This window comes from Cygnus olor, chromosome 5, assembly GCF_009769625.2.
Source record: "Cygnus olor isolate bCygOlo1 chromosome 5, bCygOlo1.pri.v2, whole genome shotgun sequence".
Lineage (NCBI taxonomy): Eukaryota > Metazoa > Chordata > Aves > Anseriformes > Anatidae > Cygnus > Cygnus olor.
The window spans coordinates 55,015,030-55,030,437 of NC_049173.1; the positions used below are offsets into that span (position 1 = coordinate 55,015,030).

The 15,408-nt window shown below is 41.0% G+C and overlaps 1 protein-coding gene across 6 annotated transcripts in view; it reads left to right on the forward strand.

Moving 5' to 3' along the window:
* Positions 1–15,408, forward strand: part of NAV2 (neuron navigator 2) — a 232,195-nt gene that overhangs the window by 75,251 nt on the left and 141,536 nt on the right. For all 6 annotated transcript variants that reach the window (XM_040560473.1, XM_040560474.1, XM_040560470.1 and 3 more), the window contains exon 4: positions 9,922–9,994. In XM_040560473.1, the coding sequence (XP_040416407.1) occupies positions 9,922–9,994 (73 nt within the window). The remainder of the gene's footprint in view (positions 1–9,921; positions 9,995–15,408) is intronic.

The following is a 15,408-nucleotide window of genomic DNA, read 5'->3' on the forward strand; positions in this document are numbered from 1 at the left end:
GTGTATGGTTATCAGTGAGGCAGGCATGGTAGGATAATAGATTTCTGTGGTGCAGAGCTTGCAGTCCAAATAAAACCACAAGCACACCCCTTGTTCCCACCCTCCTCCTTTTAACCCTACATAGGAAATAACACAAGAAATCTAGACTGAATCGGGAGAGGGGCTTTTTACACCTCTCTGTCTTATGGCGTGCTGAAGGGAAATTGTTCCAAAACTCCTCTGCATGTGGAGACGGGATAAGGCACGACGTGTACTATTCTACCCATTTGGTGGGTGTATATGGTACCTTTGGAGATGCTGCTTATCACAATCTGTCATTCCCATAAGGGGTTGTCTTCATGGTCCCTTGTGGTCTGCTCTAACTTTACGCCCTGCAGAGTGATGCTAGAACTTAGATGTCACCTGTCTCTGCAGCAACATTAGGCTCCATAAGGAGCAACAGGGAATTGACTTTAAAAGTAATTTTAATGGAAAAAAATGGAAGATAAGAACTTAAATACAAAGGCATAGTTAGACTTCATTTGATCACTTATTTCACTGTTAATTTAAGCCAAAAGCTGACCTCTTGAGTACCTGTGTTTCTACCCCCCTTCTGGATTAAATAGATGAAACAGCAAATACGTAAAGGGGCCAGAGTCATTCCATGTCAGTATGTGGACATCTCTGTCCATATTTGCTAACGTCTTTCACTTGCATATTTACACGTAAGACTAGAAAAATAACTTGTTTAACATGGCTGCTATTTAAAATTATTACATAAAATACATGCTTTCCGTAATACTCTGCAAACACAGTTTCTTGCTGTGTTTTGCTTAAATGGGGAAAAATGGGAAATTCTGGGTGACGGGGTTTTCCCTTCCTGTGCCCGTGTGTTGGGCACTCGCAGCCTATGATGTTGCAGTCCTTGAGAGGCCAAACCAGGTGCAACGGGTTGTTTTACCTTCACTGGGATAATGCTGGTGTTGAATTTGGTGCCGTGAGCAAAAATTGTGCTCAGACAGACTAAAAGGCAAAGAAAGCAGTTTGTCTGGCAGTTGCTTCTGGTGCTTAGGTGTTAATTTCTTTGTGTAGCACTGAGCACTTCACTCTTGAGTACTGGAAATGGATCACAGCTTATACAAGCGTTCATACAGCCCAGAGAAATCAACTTGGTCTCCGTACCTTGTTAGGAATTTTTCATTTCCAGCCATTGCTCATCTGCTGTAACTGGCTGAGAATGGCTATTTTAATTAATTAATTTAAGGTAATACATATCCAGAATGCCTTATCCTTTGGCTTTTTGAAGTAGGACTATTTTTGTGTGTTTGACCTGCCTGAGGACAAGCACAACAGTAAAGTTTAGCTAAGTGATTGTGCTGGAGAGCTTCTGTAGGAGATAGAACCCGGGATCCAGGTGCAAGGCAGGAGGGAGCACAATTGTGGTGGTGTCCCAGACCAGAACAAGTCAGGAGCAGGTGAAGCTATGACCTTCAGGCACGAGGACGTCCATCAGCCACAGCGGAGAGCACACACTCTGCCTGGGAACAGGCTGTGGCAGCAGCTCTCTTCCCAGGGCTCTTTTTTTAGGAAAGAACAACTGTCCATGGCCATGCTGCAACAGCTCCTTCAAATGACACAGCTATGAGGTGATCATTATATTGCTTTGTTTTTTTTTTTTAACTGTATTTGAAAAATGAAACCAGGACATACGCTGGTGTCCTGTGATCCCACTTGTAGTAATTGAGAATCTGTAACTTGTGTTACTTAAAATTAATTTTGGCTGGTGGGTTGCTTTATTTTTATAAATAATCATTTAATTAGTAGGATAGTCCAAATGAAGCTTTTTTTTTTTTTTTTCCTGAGGCAAAAGTTCTGTGTATTTTTTTTGCTACATGAATTTCATGAAGTTCTGGGTTACTGCTGTGAATTCAAGCTAATAGTCTTCAACCCTTGGGCTAGTATTTCTGAAAATATAACAGAGTGTACAAAGGCCAATGCTTACAGTAAGGAGTAGTTTTAGCATTGGTCATTCCTTTAAGCATTTATGCTCTTAAAAATAGTGGTTTGTATAGCATTCAAGGACATTTTGGGAAGAACCGGATGCATCAGATTGACTAGAGACATCGATCGTATTTTACATTTAATCCCAACTGCACAGCACTAGAAACACAGCTTCCAGTCTGAAGCCCCAGATAAAAGAGGATCTCCTGGGAGCAGCCACGGAAGGTGGAAAGGAAATGTTGGTGGGACTCGCTGCAGCCCTTGCTACGTGTTCACTGAGCACAGCTGTGGCTTTTTTCTACTGGTCCTGTCTGCAGTTTGATGTGAGATTTAGTGCCCTTAATGGGTAGTCAGTGTGATAGGTGCTAAACTCGAGTTGAGTGTCTGTTGAAACCAGCAAGGAGTTTCATTCATAGTATCCTAAATGAATGGCTGTCCTGAGGCAGGTTAGACTGTTGATGATTTTTGCAAAGCTGAACGTGTCATCTTCGTTTAACAAATCATAGCCGAGGACATCTCAACATTTCAAATTGCACACAATTGTCATCTGCAACTTTTCAGATATCTTTAAGGCTTGATCCTGAAAAACTGATCAAAAATAGTATTTCCAGGAATATTTTTTTAAGACTTTTTTTTTATTTTCCCCTTAAGAAAATTTCTCTCTTGAAAGGAAAAAAAAATGAAAACAAAGTGAAAAGCTGAACGCCCAAACACACTAGGGAAATTTGTGCAAACATTGCATCTGCTTCTTCATTCTTCAACAGTGCCTTGCTGTTTACAGATGCATTGTGCAGAAGACTGGGGAGCTAGGGTGCATGCCCTTCCTCAAGCTCCCTGGGGCTGAGGCCGTTCCCCTCCCGGTACAAACGGTGGCACCATCTCCTCCCTGCGTGGGGACCTGGCTGTTGACAGGGCTGTCAAAAGCCTTGCTCTCCATGCTTACACACGCAGGCGAGCAGCAGAAAGACCAGATTAGCTTGGCAAGACTTCTGAGTCGCATGGGATTTCCTAAAACCATTCCAATAAAAGTGTCCTTTGAGATGAGAAATGTGGACATCAACAACTGGAGCTTTCTCTGTGGTGCTTACTGCACGCATTTCTCTTCGTAGTAGGTGTGTTGTGAGTGCAGCTGTGGATATGCTTTTGGTAAAGGAAAATTAAGTATGGACAGTGATTTCATACCATGTATGTACTGTAAGAACCAGGTGGGTGTCTTGTGTAGCGTGTCTCCAGGTTCTGTGCATTTTATGGTACATTTTTTTTTCTAGGCATGCTGATATAAGCCCCCCTACAGTCACAGCAGAAGAGGTCTTGAATCATACAACGTGTCGTAAAGTGGAGAAATACTGTTTGTCCCATTATTTTTCAGAGGAAGAGTTGAGGTACAGGAAAGTAAAGGTTTTACCCAAGACCACAGGGAACTGAATGCTGGAGATGAGGCTGAGGCTAGGTGTCCACCCTTCATTTAGTGCCTAAACTGGCCTTTTCTCTAAAAAGTGAAAATAATGCATTTGTAACAGAGAAGGTCAAGTTTTCACATAAAAGTGGAAACAGCGTAGCCATGAAAATAAATTTTAATTTCTGAGGATATATATTACTGGGATTCAGAATATGGATTAGCTTCATTTGCCCTTATGTTGCACCTGTTATTTCAGCACAAAGATAACCACCAAGTTCTGTCAATGTCCTGAAACTTAACTTTGCAAGATCTTTTTATCCAAATAGTTAGGGTAGCACATGAACAACGTATTTCTCTAAAGGAGTTCTATTTTGACTAGAATAAATACCAATGAAAATGTATTTTAAGCTAAGCGATAGTAGTTAGTGTTTATATTTTTCTTAGGAAAATGGAATTTGCAATTTTTCCTTAGTATGTCTTATATATACGTATGTGTAGGAAATAGTGTAAAAAGAGTATCAGACATTATCTGAGAGTGGAAAAAGAACAACAGTCCATGAATTTAAGGATTGTCAAAGATTTTACAGCTCTACATAAATTTCATGCTATAACAATATTAAGTATAGAAGCTTGATCTGAAAATACAGACAGGGAGTACATTTTGCATTCAGAAACAGCTTGCTGAAAACAGCTCATGTTTGGCTCTTTCCTTGTTTTCTACATTGTATGAGAAGTCTGCTGTAATATTGCATAAGAGCTCATGAAGCTATAAAATTTCACATGAAATCAATCTTCATTTTCTTCCTTTGAAAACTAATACACTGGGCAGAACGTGGAGCCTGAAGTCGAATGGAAAGTCCTGTTCTGAATATAAGTAGTGGTTTTTCTGGATAAACTCAGACTCCACATCTATCACTGTAAAAGCTGGGAGCAGAGGTCTTGCATCACAATACAAGAACCTTCCCGTGGCTTCCAAGGGAGGGAACCTAGAAGAAGTTTAACTCCGGTTGTTTGAGAAAAACATCTGTATCTGTCAAAAGGGCAGCACTGTTTATAATTTACCCTGCTCTGTTTGACTTAGTAGACTTGAATGTACAGCTTTAGGTGTAGACGGTTTCCATATTCAAGCCTTTGTGTAACATAATCATCATTCAGCATATATCAGTGCCCACGCTGGGTCTCCATTTACAAGCTACAGAACGGTGATATTTGTGGATGGGTTTTTTCTCTGTTTCTGCTATGCTCTCTTCTTCTTATACAGGCTGGGGCATGTTTCCTAGGCCATTTTCTTTCTAGCACTGACAAGAATAGAAGTAGAAATTGCTATTATATGACAAGTGCAAAAACATCTGTGGGTGTTGTGGCCAGCGTTGCCAGAAATACACAATTACTGTAAGGTACATTATAAAATAGAGGGAAAACTGACTCATATGCCCAGGAAAGTAATAGTGCAGTGAGAATTAAATAAATGAAGTTGTTAAATTTGCGTGTATTGAAGTGTTATAGATGCTAGGAAGGAATGAGGAGCGTGCAGGTCTGATGGGAATGAAAACAGCCATGTACAGGGATGTACTTGTGGTAATGTGCTTAGAAATCAGTGAAGACGTGTGACCACAAGCGTTTAATGCTGCCTTTCCAGCCAGAGGCTGGTGGGCAGACTGGTGTAACAAAGAAACTGCTGCTTCCACAGGCTGCTCTGGTGCTGGAAAGTTACATCCACGCATGACTTCTTTGCCAAGCTGCCTTCTGCTCCCAGCTTTCCGGGTAGCAAATGCCACCCAGGGATTCACATTACGAGGGAGTTTTCAGGCAGCTGACAAAGCATTCATTTTGCTTCTGCATGTATGAGAATGGCAGTTGTGACACCTCGACTTCTGTTCAGGCATGAGAGATTAATTCTGTGAGGTTTTATTTTTGATACAATCTCCTGATTAAACGAAAGCTATCTTATGTATCGTAGCAAAATGACAAATGTGGATAACGAATGCTTGTAAAGCTCAGGCTGGCAGTAAAAAAGATGATCACTGAGGAACTCAACTGTAACTCTTTTATTTGGATGAACTGCCCTTTTTCTTTCAATTATCTTGTGTAGCAAGCAGAACAAATAACGTGCTTTAATAGCTAGCTTAAACAACTTGGGGGGAGCTGGGGACATCTAAAGCTGTTTGTGAGGAGTCGGACCACAGGCAGTCCTCCGGGAGTGTCCGGTCCCAGGCGGTGGGCAGTGTGAGCATCCTTTGGCGACGGCAGGCTCGGAGGAGGGACAGCCCCTGGAGGTGGGCAGCGGAGTTCGGGGACGTCTCGGAATAAGTAACTGTTGTGTTGGGTGCAGAACTGATAATGCGCTTTGGTAGATGGCTCTGTCGTGAACAGCTCATACGCTGCAGTTTGAAACTGCAAATTCATGAGATGCTTTTGGAAAGGAAGCATAAGAAGGCAAGGCTCAGTTTTGAACTCTCTCGGCAGTGTGTCTGAGTAAGGTAATGGCTGTGGATGTCTGATCCTGGTTTTCCTTTTCCTTTTACATAGCTTTCCCCTGTTTTGGGTAGGCAGGAAATGAGGGACATCCAACTCCCATCTTTCCTGCTTTGCCCCTGCCGTGTTAAATGCTGGTTGGCAAAGCAAATGAGAAGACAGAATAGTCAGCCAGAAATTGTAGCTAACAGTATTAAAGAAAATATATGCTCCCCTTTGGCAAATCCACAGTCTTTTCACATTGGCTTGAAGGGTTTAGACAGTATGCAAACTTGCCCGAGGAAGGGCCCTTACAGTCTCAGCAATGACTTGCTGCTGAATAATGTAATTTCAAAGGGGCCACTGTACTTTGTGTCAGACTCAGGGTAGATGGATCTCTACTGAGCTGAGATCTAACCAGAAACTTCACTTCTGTCAGGGGTATATCCACCAAAACGGTCCAATTACCATGCTGCCATTTCAGAAGAGCTATCTATCTCCAACACTTTATGAAATAGTCGATCTTTCTCCATCAAATGCTATTTGCAGATTACAAACAGTTAGTTCTTACGTTAAGACAGCAGGGGCTAGAGTTAGTCCTTCCTTGGAACTTTTGTAGGTAAAATTAATTAAATATTGCACTGTTGGAAACTCTTCTCTTTAAACAAGCAAAATGATTTCCAATGCATTGCACTAGTTGTTAGGATAAGGTGATAAACCAAGTTTAGGGCTCTTCACTCAGGCCACTGGCAACAAAACACTATTCACACCATAAGCTACTTAGCAAGACTTCAGTAGCTTTCTTACCTTCAGTTTTTACAATAAGGGAAATTGGTGATTGCTTCCCTCCCTCTTGCATCCCAACAGCACTGTTTCCATACTTTCAGCTCTGAGATGCAGAAGACTGCTTCCAGTTAAAGCATTTGGCACTTTGGCCTCTTAGGAGACTCCACAGAGCCAAGTGGAGTGTGAGTCCTCCACTGGAACTGGATGGCAGTCACAAATCATTTTTGTGTGGGACAGGACACCAGCCAGTCATTGTGTGGGAAGTACTTTGAATTCCCACCAGCACTAAATTTTAGTAATTTCAGCTATAGGCCTGCTTTCTGCATTTCATTTTCTTCTTGAATTTCCCCACATTTCTCTGTTTTCCTTATTGAGCTCTATTTTTTTCCTTCAAAATCAATTAATTACATGCTTGTCATTCTGCCGTATAATGCTGTTGGTACCACAGATGATATTGCACAAATGTTAACGGAATCAGTGCTGTGTTTTTGTCTTTCAGTTCTGTTGTTTCAGTGAATTCCTTATACATGCGATGCTATATATCCGCATAAGATCCTTATCTTAGCAGTTTATTTTCTTGTGTAAGAGGCCTGCTTTTGCAAGCCTATTATTACGCTTTATTTCATCATGCTGGTTTCTAAGTACTGAAATAGGATATTTTCCTGTTTCCATAAGATTTTTTCTTAGGAGTTACCGACTGTAATGCATTCTGATTTTTGATAGCCCACTTCCTGTAGTCTTTTTTTCTGCATTTTCAACTGCTCTATTTTTTCCCCCCTCGTTCTTGCACCGTATCAGTGGAGTACCACAAAGGCTCGATCTATTTCTCTCAGCGCTCAGCCAGACATCGCAGTCGGTGCAGCAGGGTACCCTGCTTACCCCATGACAAGGCAGCATGGCCCAGCTCTCCCGTGTTACAAACACGCAGCTCAAGTCGTCGTGCTCTGTGCGGGAGTCAAGCCGTCAGCCTGGGAGCGGGGGCCGTATCACTTCATTAGGTGACTAAAAACGCTTGGTGAAAACTGTGGCTTTGTCCCAGGGAAGAGGTTGCAATGATTTTACAGGGCGCTCCTTGAATCTGAGCTAGGTCTGCAATGAGCATGAGGTCAGGAAGTCAGCTAGGACCACTATATAGCACCAGAAATAGGGGCATGGATGGGGAGCTAGCTAGCTACTCAGAAGTTAGTCGTGATCCTGTGGTCACTTGGACCTAACGGAGAATTAGAGCAACGGTGAAGGACCTGGGAGGAGAAGCAAAGCAGTTTAGGGCTCTATGGACTGCAAGTGCTCCTTGGAGTTTCTACAGCTGCAGATCTGGAGTTGAGATGAGATAGCACTTATCTTTTACTCATTAACCAAAATAACCCTCCCGACTAGGAGAGGAGAAGCCTACCCAGAGTTATGGAAGGCTGGACTTGTTCTTGGAGTGGTAAAGACCAAAGTCTTGATAAGTACGGGTGGTGGAACTGGGTAGGAAGATGGATGCTTTTGTGTGGTGTTTATTCTAGAAAAGATGAACTTTGGCTTTCCAGTCCCAGGTCACCTCAATAAAAGAGCTGTGTTGAAAACCTGAAAGGGTCGTTGAACACTGAGGAAGGAAACTAAAACAGATTGATTGTGATTGCCGTAGCATATTGAACTGTGGATAAATGAACCTTTGGACCCTACATCCTGCTATAAGCTTTCAGACCTGAGCATTGCAGGCAATTTGGCGAATCTATTTCCAAAGTGTATCTAAAACTTCTACCAACCTCATCCTATCATGGTGTTTTAACTGTTGAAATCCCAGTTAGGTAATGCCGATAACTTTTTTTTTTTTTTGCCCTGATAACAGAGAATGTTTGTGGTGTTATATTTATAGACAATAAATGAAACTGCCTTGACAGAAATCCATACTGGGGGTTTTCTGACAGCTTTCCTTGTAGGTTTTTTGTTTTTTTTTATGTGTATAACTTTGAGAAGGACAGGAAATACAGGTCAGGTGCTGGAAGTGCAGCCTCTCAAGTGCCTTAAGCCCTCATTTTTATATTTGTTCAAGGGCAGGCAAGAGCTGGTCTAGAAGGTGGATCTTTCACGTTCTTTTTTGGCTGTGTTCAAACTTCACAGAAGAAAGGTAGTTACGTGATAGCAATTGTGGCGGCTGGAGTCTGTTTTCCTTACCTATGAAGTAGAAGAAGTGTTTGAGATGTTGTGGGACCTAATTAATGTTTGCAAGATGTTCAAACATGCAGACACTACGTGATCACTTCCTAATTGCCCCAACACAAGCAAAAATTGCTTAGTGGTATTATCTGAAAGTCTTCTGTGTAACCATACATGTAATATGTGATATTTCCTAAAATACTGTGGAGGGGTTTTTTTTGTTTGTTTGTTTTTTGTCTTTGTTTTGTTGTTTCTGTTTGAATTTTGTTTGGAGGTTCTAGAGGTCTCTAAGATTTGGCTTGTGCATGGAAATGCTTTGTAGGAATCTGAATATGACAGCAGACCTTTGGTGGGAGCTTGGTGGGAACGTAGGCACGAAGCTACAGCTAGATCTCTACTGTAACACTGAGTTATGAGGGGGAAATGCCAAACTCTCCCAACCTTTCTGGAGTTCACTTTGTTGGGTAGGATTCAAATCTCATCTGTATGTGGCCATTTGTTGTAGTCACTGGCGTTCAGAACTGTTGTGTATATCCTGTCTGGTCAAAATCCATTTTATCCAATGCTATTTAGTACAGTTAGTTGTACCATCTCTCTGAAGGGCAGGATTTACCCCACAGTGAGAGACCGGGATTGTCTGTCATTTCTGACATGCAGAGAATGCCGTGAGTAAACATATTTTGGATTCCAGCTGGGGTTTCCTGTTACAGTTTTTATATTTGACTGCTTTTGTGGCTGGAAACTTTTGCCAGCTGTCAACTTAAGAGCAAGTGGCAGTCTGCCTTCTCAAGCAAATGTGGCCTCCATGTTTATTTTCAGTTTCACGTTTGTTATACTCATTGTAGGTTAAAAATCCTGGCATAACATCCTTGACCCTTCAGTAAGATATGTAGTCATCATCTTTCATGGTGCGAGTATTAAATAACTTGCTTCACGCAAGTACGAATAACAGAGAGTCCAGACCCACATAGTAATCAGTTTTGGACTGTAGTAATTCAGGAGGCTTCATTTTGTTATGGTTTCCGCATAATGAGCAAAGGGACTTTTTATGTGATACAAAGACTGAGTGCAATAAAGTGTGGCGGGAGATTAAAGTAAACAATTATTACAATGCATATTCTTTTGTGTCTCCCTTTTTTTTTGTTGTTGTTCTTGAATAGATTGAAAACATAGATGCATGCCTGAGTTTCTTGGCTGCTAAGGGAATTAACATACAGGGGCTGTCAGCAGAAGGTGAGTCAACTGGTTGTTTAAGATTTCATTTTAAACAACGAACTTGAATTGCTGCTTGTGATTGTAACCCACACGTGCCGTGTAATGGAAAATTAATGTAATATGAATAATATAAGCTGTTGATGGTCTTTACTCCTTTTTTCCCATTCTCAGCATGAAAGGTAGGTAAAATATGTATCTAACCTCCTCACGGCTGACTTGTAAAATTAATTAATCTAATTCAGTAACATCTTGGTTTATGTCTGTTAAAAAAGAGATTTTTCATCTAAGTCGTATAATTGATACATGGGTTAGAGTGTAGATTTTATGGATATTTAATAACTGTTGGGGGCTGCTTGTCTGTTGAGAGAAAAGATATTTAGTTCCTCATTCTTCAGTTATTCTGTTGTCTGAAAAAGGATTCTGCTTTTTTAGGTTTAGACTTCTAAAAGTGTGATTCCAAGTGTAAAAAAAAAAAAAAAAAAAGAAAAAAGGAGGTATTGACCTTGAGTTAATCACTTAGCTTATAAAGAGAACCAGAATTTCCTAAAGGCTGAACATGACTCAGTGTAGGATACTCCTCTTCACCAGTGTGTGATGTATGTCGGGATGTATGGTGCCTGGTGCTCAGAAGCTGTTTAACTGCTGTCTTATTAAAAGATCAAACAGATTTCCCTAATCCTCATCACCAGCTTTCACCTCTGCTTTCATTTAAATATGCTGGAAAAGCATTTGGGTTCAGAAGCTGTTAAGACAAACTTTGAATGTATTATGTGACCGCTTCTTCAGCACTTCACAGAACAAATAATTGGATGTGTGGCATCAGGTGAGACCTGAAGTTAGATCTGGTGAGTAAGTCTCTTTGCAAGCTTAGTTTTGAGGGGATTACATTGTCAAATCATGAATTATACTTTTACTTGTGTGTGAACAATTTAATTGCCTGTATGCGTAAAGCCATGTTTTCTTCCTCCGAGGGAATTCTGTCGCTCAAACAAACGAGGCAGGAAAGGATGTGTAGGTGTGGTGGGCTGACCCCAGCCCACAGCGAGCAGCTGCTCGCTCACTCCCCCACGCTCCCAGGAGGACCAGACAGAGAATAGGAAGGGCTAAAGTGAAAAAACATGTGGGTCAAGATAAAGATAGTGAAATAAGTGGAGGAAAGAGGAAGAAAAAAACAAAAGTGATGCAAAGGCAGTCACTCACTGAGACCTCCCACAAGGAGACAGATGCCCTGCCACCTTCTGAGCAATGGCCACGTCCCCAGTGCCTGGCCCCTCTGTTTTAATGCCGAGCATGACGTTATGTCACAAGGAATATCCCTCTGGTCACCTGGGGCCAGCTGTCCACGTTGTGTCCCCTCCTGACTTCTTGTCCCCCCCAGCATACTTGACGCTATAAAAAGAGCGAGCCTTGTCACTGTGCGAGTACTGCTCAGCAACAGCAAAAGCACTGGTTTAGCCACAAAGCCAAAACACAGCACTGTGTGAGTTGCTCTGAAGAAAATGAGCTCCACCCCAGCCAGACTCAGTACAGCAGGCGAGGTAACGCATCGTGTTAGAACAGTTGGCATAAATGGAAAAATAGGTAAAATTTAATTTCTGTGTCCAAAACCACATCTTTGATTTTTATAGATAATCTAAGATCTTCTGTCTGTAAACCTTGCCTATATCCTTATACAATCACAAATAGAACGCACCTTTGCTCCTTTAAAAATGAAAGAAAAAAGGAAGGATGAATGACAGTCTTTCAGGTCATGTAAACCCACAGAGTTTTTGAAGAGACCCCTGAGTCTTCTCTGTGGGAAGAGAAAATGTTCCTTCTCTTGGCCTTGGCTGTCCTATTGTCAATGCCCCCAGTGTCTGTGAGCTCTCGTGGACATGGGGTTAAAGATTTGGGACCTAGTGAGCACAGTGTGGAGGGGGAGAGGTGACAACCCGTGCTGCTGCAGCTGTCTCAGGCCCTCAAGGAAACACTGGCTGACCGCAGTTAAACCTTAAGCCCTGGCACCGAGGTGGGACTGCGCAGGACCTCACTCCATGCCACCCTCAGGGGCTGGAACGGACATGGCTGAATCACAAAGATACTTGTTTTAATTTCTGTCTAAGTGGATCAGAATGTGACTCCTCTTTTTTTTAGTGATGCAGTGTTGCCACCCATACATGTATTGCGTATTTGCTGGATGCTGAGGGCAGGAATTCCCCCTTCCAGAGTAAAGTCTCTTTATTCGTAAATAACAGATGCTTTTTTGCACCCCAAAATGTAAATAAATGGTAGTTAGTGGTGCTGGAATGTATTTTTAAGCAGTTGAAAAAATCATTTGCACTAATACTGAATTTAGAGTTAATATTGTTCTGTTTAGTTTAGTGCTATTTTATCTTGAGTATGTTTTCTTTCCATTCTTCTTTATTAATATGTGAGCTATATGCTTTGAGGTTATGATTCAAAGTCTCAGCTGAAACAAACTTTCCCTTATTGACCATGAATGTTGTTTATGAAACATGTTCCGGATAACCACTGTGGATGAACTGTATGGTGAAACCACCATGTACCCAAGTCTTACATATGTACACTATCTTTCAAAAGTATTCCCAAAATATTTTTAAAAATAAAACTACAACAAAATTAAATATTTTATTTTAAAAAAACGTTATTGAAAAATTACAACTAAAACTTGCATTTTGGCAACTTGCAAAATAGTTTAAATAATACTTGCTGTCCTCTAAAGGAAGCCCCCTACATCATCCTGGCATATGAGATTCTCCAAGCTACTTTAACACATGTATTTTAAATATAATTTCAGGAAGCTTGTGACGGTTTATAAGCATGGAAAACAAAGTAGTGGGTATTTAGTACATTTTTTTTCTAACCTGATATTATGACAACTAGTAGGAGAAGGGCTAGCTGGACGTTAGCTGTCCTTTTCTGCAGCTTATCCTTCAGCTGGGTTAGAACACCCATAACAAATCTTTTCCTCCTTTTCAGCCCAAGTACCATCTGCATTATATGCCTAGATAGCTCGGTTACAGTCAGGATTCTCATGTCAAGAAAAGGTGTGAGCTAAAATTTCTAACAATGGAAAGTTTGCTTACTAAGAAATGATTAAACAGAAAATGCAGGTCTGAGTCCATAATAAAAGCCAATTTTAACCTTGATGTGATATGTGAATATTGTAAAAATGTAATATATTTCATATTATTTACCTGTCTTGCAGCAATGCGAAATCTAAGAAAAATAGCAGATTAGTTGGTGAGAAAACTGTCAGCGTGCAAAATTGACAGTGCAGTGTTCACACTGGGGAGGGGAAGGCATGTTTCTTGTTCATTGCTTTGCTGCCAAATCGCAAGTCCGACTCAGTAGCACATAGGTTATCCCATATTTTCTGCTGATTTCATATCTTTTTCTCTCACACTGTTGCATTTTCTAGGAATTAACATATTAAATCATATGGAAGCTAAGAAGAGACCAGTAATGCCTGCTGAATGCGAATATTTACTGGCTTTGCCACTAACATTAAAAAAAAAAAAAAGTGACTGCTAAAGAGAGGGGAGAAAAGGAACATTTTTTATAAAATGAAGCTAAAAGACTTGAATTCAACAAGAAATTAAGTTTCTGTTCTGAGAGACCATCCTTAGTTGTGCTGTGGAAGGCGGGGAGAACCAAACAGGAGAACACAGAATCTCTTCAGAGTGTTGTAACCAAGCAAGCAAGCTAGTGTTTCTGCACAAGTTGCCAAGACCTGCTAGGTCAACTGCAAATAATTGTGTTTACTCCACTGGCAGATCCTCATCTAGGAGGAAGTAAGAGATTGTGATTGCTTCCAAATGGAAATAAACATTAAAGCCTCTCCTGAGTTGCCTGAGAATATGCATTTTTCAATAGTGCAGCTTTAGTATGGAGGGAAGTTGATAATGTTTCCAAACTAGAATTTGGGTAACTCCTAAATACTGAAATAATTTGAGACTTCATGTGTAATACCCTTCCAGTGTCAAAAAAAAAAAAAAAAAAAAAATCTTGCTTCAATGTGTGACGCAGGCTTTTATGGATTTATGTATGTGACACAGTACTTGTATGGATTTAGGCAGTGAAGATACTTAAGGATCTGTGTTCTCTGAGGATAACCATAGTATGCTAGAGATAGGCCCCCTACTTCAGCAACATGGAGCCAGAGAGGTGTTCCCTTCTCAAAGATTTTAAACTCTTAACATCTCTATTTGTAGTTCCTGAAGAAAAGTATGGAGATGCAATTTCTCTTCTCTTCTTGCTGCTGCTTTTGTTGTCTGTCACTTTGAGCTCTCTGTCCATACCCATGCTCTTACTTGTTTCTACAGCTGGGTTTTAGGCTCCTGGAGCTGCAGCTGCCCAGCTAAGCTTGCCATCCTTCACACACTGTTTCCTCACTGCCAAGATTTTGAAGATTATGGAGAACATAAATGTGCAGTAGAAATTCAAACTGAATTCAGAGATAGCAGCTGCACCTCCTCTGGATAACGATCAGCTGAGCAAATCATGAAACCATAAAGCAATGAAAGGAAACATCTTACTAGACTTTGGAACCACTACTATGGAACTTAGACTTTTTCCTCTGAAATGAAGTCTGTGCTTCTGTAGGTAAATGGGTTTCAGTGTACACACTCTGCAGTCTTGCTGTAAATCCATTTTAGTTCTTTTCCAGTATCAAGGTGGAATTTTTGTTTCCGTAGCACAGATGCCCCACAAAGCTGTTTTGGACATACCCAAGAGAGTGTGTGTTCACTTACCAAGTTACCAAGTTGTAGATTTTGATTCTACCACACAGAGCCTGTGTGTTGTTAAGATTCCTTTGGTCTGACAAATTCTTTATTTTTTTGGCGTAAAAAAAATGCATGCAGATATAGTGGGGGAAAAACATAATACCTTTTTAAATTTTGCTGCCCTGTTTCTACAAAACTCCCAATATTGTTTATACTCAGATCACACTCCTCAGCAGAGTCTACAAAGTTCATCCCAGCACTCTTCTGGTAGCTTTTATCCCAAAAGTCAGCTTACAGCCAGTCAGCTTTGAGCTTGTGGTGGCTGAAGTGGAGTCTGTCTGTACTTCACAGATATATCCAGGATTAACTGTGAGGTACATGTACTTCTCAGAATTTTGTCTTAAATTCAGACCTACTTTTGGCTCTTCCTCCCCTGCCATCATTCATTATGGACAGAATTTCCTGCTTTTTATTTTTTTTCTTTTGTTTAGCAGACCATTGGGTCTCACCTGTTAGGGGAATGAAGAAGGGTTGATGGGGACTGCACGCAGAATTCCTCAGTGGTCAACCATAAGAGGCTCGCGCAGAGTGACAGAAGCATGCATCCGCTATCCCTAGGCGTGGAAATTACGTATATATGACAGCCCCATATTCTGGCAGGAGAGATGCAAGCTACGGAATATGCAATGGTTCTTAATTTGTGCT